Source organism: Lucilia cuprina, chromosome 4 (assembly GCF_022045245.1).
Source record: "Lucilia cuprina isolate Lc7/37 chromosome 4, ASM2204524v1, whole genome shotgun sequence".
NCBI lineage: Eukaryota > Metazoa > Arthropoda > Insecta > Diptera > Calliphoridae > Lucilia > Lucilia cuprina.
This window is the reverse complement of record NC_060952.1, coordinates 92,954,054-92,963,250: the sequence shown is the minus strand read 5'-3', so window position 1 is coordinate 92,963,250 and position 9,197 is coordinate 92,954,054. Positions and strand designations below refer to the sequence as shown.

Here is a 9,197-nt window from a genome sequence, read left to right as displayed (position 1 = left end):
TTTATTATGAAAACTAAATCACATTTTATTCGTTTAATTTGAACTATTTCATTTAAAAACCTTAATATTTGTTTCAAAAAAAAAAAAATAATTATAAAATTTTTGTTGCTTTGTATTAACCTTTGTTTTATATTTATTATTTATTTATTTCTAGATTTTTATTTTGATACAAAAACTCTATAACTCCCTTCTTCACATTTCTCACATCATTTCATCATCTTCGCTGTTCAAAAAAAAAAAAAAAAGCAAATTATCATTTAACTATTTTCAAAAACTCAAAAACCTAACAAAATCATCTCATAAACTTAAAGAGAAACAAAAAAACAAAATCTAACACAAATTATGACCTCAATTTCAAAATATCAGTGAACAATGTAAAACGATTATTAAAAGTGTTTCGGAAATATATGGTCTATTACACTATCGTCTATTCTGTAGTCTCACCTAAAGTATCGTCTATTAACTTGACTATAATCCGGATATTAGATTTAGCTGTAGTCTAGTATATTTACTTGACTAAATACTTGAAGCTAGACTATACATATTTCATTATCATCTAGTATATAGTGTTAATCACATATTCTAAAGTCTGTAGTATAATCTATTGATTATTCTATAGTCAAGTTTAAAGTCTAGACTTTAGTCTAGTCTATAGTCTTGTCTAAAGTATAATCTATTGTTTAGTCTATAGCCTAGACTATAGTCTTGTCTAAAGTCTAATCTACTGTTTAGTCTATAGCCTAGACTATAGTCTAGTTTATAGTTTAATCCATAGCCAAGTATATAATCTAGTCTATAGATAAGTCTAAAGTCTAGACTAGTCTATTTTATAGTCTAGTCTATAACCTAGTATATAGTCTATTCTATAGTCTATTCTATAGTCTATTCTATAGTCTAGTCTATAGTCTAGTCTATAGTCTAGTCTATAGTCTAGTCTATAGTCTAGTCTATAGTCTAGTCTATAGTCTAGTCTATAGTCTAGTCTATAGTCTATTCTATAGTCTAGTCTATAGTCTAGTCTATAGTCTAGTCTATAGTCTAGTATATAGTCTAGTCTATAGTCTAGCCTATAGTCTAGTCTATAGTCTAGTCTATAGTCTAGTCTATAGTCTAGTCTATAGTCTAGTCTATAGTCTAGTCTATAGTCTAGTCTTTAGTCTAGTCTATAGTCTAGTCTATAGTCTAGTCTATAGTCTAGTCTATAGTCTAGTCTTTAGTCTAGTCTATAGTCTAGTCTATAGTCTAGTCTATAGTCTAGTCTATAGTCTAGTCTATAGTCTAGTCTACAGTCTAGTCTATAGTCTAGTCTATAGTCTAGTCTATAGTCTAGTCTATAGTCTAGTCTATAGTCTAGTCTATAGTCTAGTCTATAGTCTAGTCTATAGTCTAGTCTATAGTCTAGTCTATAGTCTAGTCTATAGTCTAGTCTATAGTCTAGTCTGTAGTCTAGTCTATAGTCTAGTCTATAGTCTAGTCTATAGTCTAGTCTATAGTCTAGTCTATAGTCTAGTCTATAGTCTAGTCTATAGTCTAGTCTATAGTCTAGTCTATAGTCTAGTCTATAGTCTAGTCTATAGTCTAGTCTATAGTCTAGTCTATAGTCTAGTCTATAGTATAGTCTAGTCTATAGTCTAGTCTATAGTCTAGTCTATAGTCTAGTCTATAGTATAGTCTAGTCTATAGTCTAGTCTATAGTCTAGTCTATAGTCTAGTCTAATGTCTAGTCTATAGTCTAGTCTATAGTCTAGTCTATAGTCTAGTCTATAGTCTAGTCTATAGTCTAGTCTATAGTCTAGTCTATAGTCTAGTCTATAGTCTAGTCTATAGTCTAGTCTATAGTCTAGTCTATAGTCTAGTCTATAGTCTAGTCTATAGTCTAGTCTATAGTCTAGTCTATAGTCTAGTCTATAGTCTAGTCTATAGTCTAGTCTATAGTCTAGTCTATTGTCTAGTCTATAGTCTAGTCTATAGTCTAGTCTATAGTCTAGTCTATAGTCTAGTCTATAGTCTAGTCTATAGTCTAGTCTATAGTCTAGTCTATAGTCTAGTCTATAGTCTAGTCTATAGTCTAGTCTATAGTCTAGTCTATAGTCTAGTCTATAGTCTAGTCTATAGTCTAGTCTATAGTCTAGTCTATAGTCTAGTCTATAGTCTAGTCTATAGTCTAGTCTATAGTCTAGTCTATAGTCTAGTCTATAGTCTAGTCTATAGTCTAGTCTATAGTCTAGTCTAATGTCTAGTCTATAGTCTAGTCTATAGTCTAGTCTATAGTCTAGTCTATAGTCTAGTCTATAGTCTAGTCTATAGTCTAGTCTATATTCTAGTCTATAGTCTAGTCTATAGTCTAGTCTATAGTCTAGTCTATAGTCTAGTCTATAGTCTAGTCTATAGTCTAGTCTATAGTCTAGTCTATAGTCTAGTCTATAGTCTAGTCTATTGTCTAGTCAATAGTCCAGTCTATAGTCTAGTCTATTGTCTAGTCTATAGTCCAGTCTATAGTCTAGTCTATAGTCTAGTCTATAGTCTAGTCTATAGTCTAGTCTATAGTCTAGTCTATAGTCTAGTCTATAGTATAGTCTAATGTCTAGTCTATAGTCTAGTCTATAGTCTAGTCTAATGTCTAGTCTATAGTCTAGTCTATAGTCTAGTCTATAGTCTAGTCTATAGTCTAGTCTATAGTCTAGTCTATAGTCTAATCTGTAGGCTAGTCTATAGTCTAGTTTATAGTCTAGTCTAATGTCTAGTCTATAGTCCAGTCTATAGCCTAGTCTATTGTCTAGTCTATGATCTTGTCTATATTTTAGTCTTTAGTCTAGTCCATAGCTTAGTGGTCTATAATCGAGTCTACAGTTTAGTCTTCTGTCTAGTCCATATATTTCTCTATAATATAGTCTAACATTTAAACAAACATAACCTTAAAAAAATTCAAACTAAAATGTGTAACGGTTATTTAAAAGTGTTTTTATTAAAGAAGAAAAATAAGTGTTTTTAAGACTTTAAGTTGTGCACCAGTAATACATCCTCCAATTCCATGGATTCCAACATAATTTCATCAAAACATTTTCCTCACATCCATATAAGTTAATGCCGCCTCCATTTAGTTGCTTTCATACTACATCATCATCATTTCTGCATACCGGTAAGTCATTTAAAATGTTATTATTTTCTATTAGATTTCTTTAAAATAAAGGACACAAGACAACAATAATGCTATAATTTGCAAAAAATATTTAACAATATATTTTTTACAAATTGTCGCATTATTGTTGTCTTGTGCAGTCCTTTACTTAAAAAATTTGTTTTTATATAAATGAAAAATAATTAAATGAGATAATTGTTTATAAAATGGATTGCAAGGAGGTGTTTTTCTGTTTGTAGTTGTTTTAATTTAAAGAAAACATTAAGGAGATTGAATGAATAAAAAAATAGTCCTTCGAACCAATGTAATTATTCTCAATAATTAAATAAATTAACAAATTTAAAGAAAACATTAATGAAAATAGTTAGATAGTTCCCTAAACGTTTATCACGTTGTAAGAAATTGGTCCTTCTAACCCATTTTGATTGTTTTTAATGTTTTAGCGAATTTAAACACAATTTTTATATAAATTTTTTTTCAACATTTTTATCACAAACAATTTGATTTTTTAATTTTGTTATTAAAAAAGAATTTCCTAATTTTAAACTAAATACAAAATTTAATTTACAATTTTTTTTAAGTTTTTACAAATTTAAAACTAATTAAGCCAATTTAAAATTCCGTTTTTATATTTTCTATTATTTTAATTTTCTAATTTCTTTAAATATTTTCTACATAAAAATAATTTTAATAAAATTAATCACAGCTGAATTTATATGTCTTTAGTAGTTTATTTTTGGAAAATTTCTTTAAATTTTTAAGAAAATTATAGAATTTAGTTGTTTAGCTAGAAGTTAATTACAACAAATTTTGTATAATTTCAAACTCAAAAAAAAAAAATTTTAGAAAAAAAATTTCAAAATTTTATAAAAAATTTTTTTGAAATTTTTTCAAAATTTTTTAAATTGAGTTTTGTTTGAAGTATGAGCAAAGAAAAATTTGTAGTACAGATTTTTTCAGAGAGAAAAAATCTATAGTAGAAATTTTTCTTTTTTTTTTAACTTGAGCTATTAAATCTCTACTTATTGGGCCTATTAATGACCTTGATAAGTTTACATATATCCCTTTTAAAACCCCTCTTGTTTTGCTTTAGATTTATACTAAAACTTATTTGCACAAGTTAGTAAAATCTGGTCAAAACCACAGAACCAGTTTGCTGAAATTTCTTAAGAAAAACGTTTAGTTCCTTAAGCTTAAGCTGGTAAACGTTTTTCATTTTGTTCGCTACAGAAATTTCCTTTTCAAACCTTTAATGTTCTTCGAAACGATTCCTTTCGTTTAGAATCGAGTCAAGTTGAAAACCCCATCATAATGTTCTAAGACCTATTTGTTGCTAATTTGTTTTCATTCTTTAAATTCTGATTTATCACTAAAATCCTGCTTAAGATTAGTGGAGCTGGCATTGGTAGTGGCTGGAGAGGTAGAACCACTTTCAGCTGTATTATCCAATATGTTGGCCATATTGGTAGCAGCTCTGCCAGCGGGATAAAGATTTTGATAGAAGAGAGGATTTTGCAATTGAAAGAGAGCCATTAGGTGGGTTAATTGCAAATTGGGAGCGGCATTAGGATCGGTGGCTGTTGGATTTTGATAACCTGGCATAAATGGATTGATCATGGAGAGAGTGGCCGCCTTGGGAGGCACATAGGTAGAGGTTTTAGAGGCGGCCGTTGTTTCCAATTTAATACGTTTTGTGTCTTGTGATTCGGAAGGCAATTGCTAAAAATAGAGAGAGAGAGTAAGAGAATGAAGAAAGTTAAAGAGAATTTCCAAAAAAGTTTGGAAAAAAAGATCAAACTTACAATTTTCTTGGGTGGACGACCACGTTTACGTGCCAGGAAATGTTCGGCCGACAAAGAAGACAATGGGGTCGATGTACTGCTACTACTGCTGGTGCGTCTTTCAGGCTTAATAGCGGCTGCTTTAATCACTGGCTTAGGTGATTCTTCTTCACTAGAATCGCGTTGACTTTTAAATTGTTGATAGTTTTGTTCACCCTCAGCACGATCATGTTTACGCTTATGACTGATCATTTGGGTGCTAGAGTGTAAAATGAAATTGCAACCCTCACGCACACAATGTATATGATTGGATACGGTAGAGAATTTGCAATCCTCAAAGGGACACTGTTCGGTTTTAAGGATTTTCTTAAAACCATCCTGGATCAATTGATGATCTTTCATGTGATAGGTCTTATGTTTATCTGGAGAAAGAAAAGAAAAGAGAGAGAGAGGGAAATTAAATTTAAATCAAAATTTGTTTCAAGTTCAAGTTCAACTTACCCATATCAGCTTTATTCTTGAACGTATGATTACAACCCTCGCGACAGCAATGATAATGTGAGGTCTTCTTGCCATAGAAGGGACATTCTTCAATCTTACAATTCTCATGAGCGCGAAAACGTCTAAAACCTTCTTGAACTATTTCCGAATTTTTACGATGAAAATTAGCATGCATTTGTACATCACTAGTGCTGACATACACCTTAGGACAATCCTCATAGATGCAATGATAATGAGTCTGTTTCCAATTATGAGCACAACCGGCACCATATTCGGGAGCACAATCATCCGATGAAGAGAAACGAGCAAAACCCAAGAGTAAACTTTCCTTGCGTTTCTTATGCCATTTCAAATGACGTATTATATCGTCTTTCTTGCTGAGAATCTTACCCTGACAGGGTTCCTCAAAACAATGGAAATGTTCACGTAGATTTTCCTGACGGCACAAACTATTGCCACACTCCAAATAGGAGGAATTTTTGCGTAAATGTTTTAGATTTTCCTCGGTTAAAAAGGAATCAACACCCGAAGCACATGTGGCCCCCAAAGCCCCGGTGGGGTTTTGCGCACCACACATAGCCTCAAAAGTTTGACCCGTTGAAAGTTGCTCGCTAGAGGGTGGGGTGAGTATGGCATTTTTCAATGTTACTGGGGTAGTGGTAAGGTTGGTCTGTTGTTGTTGTTGTAGCTGATCCTCGTTAGCTGTAATAAGGGAATCTTTAAGGGGCAAAAGGGAACAGGAGGAAGAGGTGGTGGGATTGTTAAGGGAAAAGGATTTTTCAGGGGTATAAGGCTAGAAAGAGAAAGAAGAGAAAAAAGAGGAAAATTAGTTTTGTTTTATAAAAGATTTTATGTTTTAAAGATCAAGTTTCTATTTTTTGGTTTAAGCCCCCACACATTAGGTTTAAGAAACGTGTTTGTTTGTAAGTTTTGTGTTCTTGTTGTTTTTCTTGTTGTTCTTAAAGATTTGTTTATATTATTATTGCCTTTTTCTGTCGCTTTAAAATTCACAAGTGTTTTTTTTTCATAATTTTTAGTTACAATGTAGCTTTTTAATGTTTTTTGACTCGAATTCAATTGAATTTTTAAATTGTTAAATTTCTTAAGAATTTTTGAGCGAAAAATAAACAAACTTTGTAATAAATAGCAAACAGCTTAAATGCTATTAATAGCAAACACTTTTTCTCAAGTTTTTATAAGAAAAACTATGGATTTTTAAAGACAAAAACATAATTAGAACTAGAACAGAATTAGAACAGAACTATAACACAACTATAACAGAAATATAACAGAACTGTAACAGAACTATAACAGTTCTATAACAGAACTAGAACTGAACTAGAACTGAACTAGAACTGAACTAGAACTGAACTAGAACTGAACTAGAACTTAATTAAAAAAGAACTTTTAAAATAATAAAAAAAAGAAAACAAACTTATAAACACTTACCAATTGAGCTAAATCGTCCAAAGAATCCGAGGTTGTTTCCAGAGCCATAACACCCGAACACATTAATTTGGAATTATTGCCGGAATTGGCGCCCGAATTACCCGATGACGAATGAAGACTAGAATAAACCTGAGCATCTTCATCGGATAAATTAATTGTCTCAATAGGTTCAAGCTTAGGCTTACAAATCAAATCAACATCATCAGTTTCAACATCACTTATCTCAGGACCCAAAGACGCCGAAGGTGTCATGTTGACGTTTGATTTATCGGCCAAAATCGAGTCACTGCAGGGTGTTGAGGTCACTGTAGATGATTGAAGAAAATTGTGTTGTGATGAGGTGGCGGCTATAAAAGGATTCTGTAGTGGAAAAGCTGAAGAACAAGAAGATGTAGAGGGAAAGAGAAGAGCAGAAGCAGAGCTAGGAGAAGCAGAAGCTGAAGAGCTAGATACTGAAAGGGGAGCAGAAATAGAAACAGGAGCAGTAGCGGTGGCGGCGGCGGCGGCACTGGCAGTTGGATTAAACAAACCCGTGTTGGCCAAATAACCGGCCATATTCAAATGAGTTTGTGTTGAGCTGCAACTCTCAGCTAACTGGTTACTAAAGCAGGCACTTTGGGAATTCTGGGAATTGGGTGTGGTGGGTGTTAGTAATAAATTGGAGGTGGTTATTTGTTGTTGCTGCTGCTGTTGCAATTGCTGCATCAACATAAACTGTGTCAAAGGTGGCAGATTATTGAGCAACATTTGTGTCATGGGTTGTGTAGCCTGTGCCGTCGCCGTTAAAATGGGCGAGGATAGGTGGGTGGGATTAAAGGAGGCTTGTGGTGTTGTTGGTAAAGAGTTGAAAGTAGTATTAGTTGTATTTGGTAAGGGACTGGAATTACTATTGGGACTACTACTACGGCTACTACTACACTGGGTGTTTTGTGAATTTTTGCGTGTTTGAGTCCTTAAATTCAAAGATTGAGGTTGTGGTATACGCAATTCCTGTTGTTTAACAGGACTTTGGGGAAAAAATTGTTGTTGTTGTTGTTGATGTTGCTGCTGTTGTTGTTGCTGTTGTTGCTGTTGTTGTTGCAACAAATTCATCATATACAATTGCATAATAAATTCCAATTGAGAAGACATGTTGTTTCTTTTAATTTTTTTTAATTTGTTATAATTTTAAAATTTTTTTATATTGTTGTCACTTTTGGTAAAATATTTTCACTAAAATTTTTAATAAATATATTTTTTATAAATTTTTTAATATTTTAAATTTTTTTTTTAATAATCCTTGTTTTGTTGTTGTTGTGTAATTTTTTTTTGTTTTCAAACTTCACGTAAAATTTTCAATTTAATTTTTCTTAATAAAAAAAAACAAATTTTCTTATTTCACTTAAAGCTTAAAGATCGAAATTCTCAAAAGATATTTCAAGCTTGGCGGTTGAGCTCAAACTGATTTAACTCTTCAACTAAGAGCGCTATATAAAGCAAAATTTCTACAAGATCTTAAAAAACAGGCAAACAAACCCTCTCCCTTTGTTTTGTTAAAAAAAAATTCTCTTTTTTACCAACAGATCTAAAACTCTCTTAAAAATTCTTCAAACAATAAAGAGCAACATTTTTACAGGATCTTTTTTTAACAATTGTTGTTGTTGTTTTTCCCTTTTTTAAAAGAGTATTGGTGTGTGTTTTTTTACTATTAAAAAATGGGGTGGTTGTAAGCCCTATACTTTGTCCTTTCTTTTCATTATTACAATACCAACAAACAGTTTTGTAAATTTTTGTTTTTGTATATTTTTTAATGCAATTTTTTTTCGCCAAATCATCCCTTATTGTAATTACTTTTAAAAATTGTGTGTTTTTTTATAAGTAATTTTTTTATAGCGTTAAATGTTTTTTTGTGTTTAGTTGTTTTTTTTTTTGCTAGATTCATTCCCTGATGGGCCAATGATGTGCCAGGAAAATGCTAATATTTTTATAAAAAACTGATTTTTTCCAAAAAAATGTATTGAGTTTCAGCCAACGACAGTTAAGGAATTTCTCCTGGTTGTTAAACACCAAATAGAAAAAACATCGCTCTTTTTTTGCTGTAAGAGGGGGAGAATTTTTGCTAGAAATGTTAAGGAATTTGTAAGTTAGGAAAAGAGGAAATTATTGCAATTTTTCACAAAAATGTAAGGAAATGAGAATTTCTTTTAGCCTTTGAAGATTAAAATATTAATTTTTTACAGAAAGTTTAGTGTAGGTAGTTTTAGTAGTTTAGACTTGACTAGACTATAGACTAGGCTATAGACTAGACTATAGACTAGGCTATAGACTAGACTATAGACTAGGCTATA

The 9,197-nt window shown here is 31.5% G+C and overlaps 2 protein-coding genes across 3 annotated transcripts in view; one reads left to right on the top strand and one right to left on the bottom strand.

Annotated features, from left to right (window-relative positions):
* Nucleotides 1-206: 206 nt before the first annotated feature.
* The window catches only part of LOC111682685 (CCA tRNA nucleotidyltransferase 1, mitochondrial), a 62,813-nt gene continuing 53,822 nt past the window's right edge, over nt 207-9,197 (top strand). The window contains exons 1-2 of one of the 2 annotated variants that reach the window (XM_046948751.1): nt 207-374; nt 2,958-3,139. In XM_046948751.1, the coding sequence (XP_046804707.1) occupies nt 3,085-3,139 (55 nt within the window). In that variant the 5' untranslated portion in view covers nt 207-374; nt 2,958-3,084. Of the gene's footprint in view, nt 450-2,891; nt 3,140-9,197 lie in introns of both variants that reach the window. The other variant, XM_046948750.1, reaches the window with a different exon arrangement.
* Nucleotides 4,060-8,054, bottom strand: LOC111688218 (transcription factor castor). Its single transcript, XM_023450702.2, has 4 exons — nt 6,871-8,054; nt 5,422-6,214; nt 4,942-5,342; nt 4,060-4,858 (listed from the first exon to the last, which is right to left on the bottom strand). Exons 1-4 carry the CDS (start codon nt 7,999-8,001, stop codon nt 4,484-4,486), a joined length of 2,700 nt encoding a protein of 899 aa, XP_023306470.2. The 5' UTR covers nt 8,002-8,054; the 3' UTR covers nt 4,060-4,483.

Bases quoted from the DNA above. Each gene is read 5' to 3' on its own strand.
- LOC111688218 (XM_023450702.2), bottom strand. From the start codon at position 8,001: ATGTCTTCTCAATTGGAATTTATTATGCAATTGTATATGATGAATTTG. The intron at 5,343-5,421 runs GTAAGTTGAACT...TTCTTTCTCCAG, and splicing joins CAAGAATAAAGCTGATATGG to ATAAACATAAGACCTATCAC. The intron at 4,859-4,941 runs GTAAGTTTGATC...CTCTATTTTTAG, and splicing joins GTCGTCCACCCAAGAAAATT to CAATTGCCTTCCGAATCACA.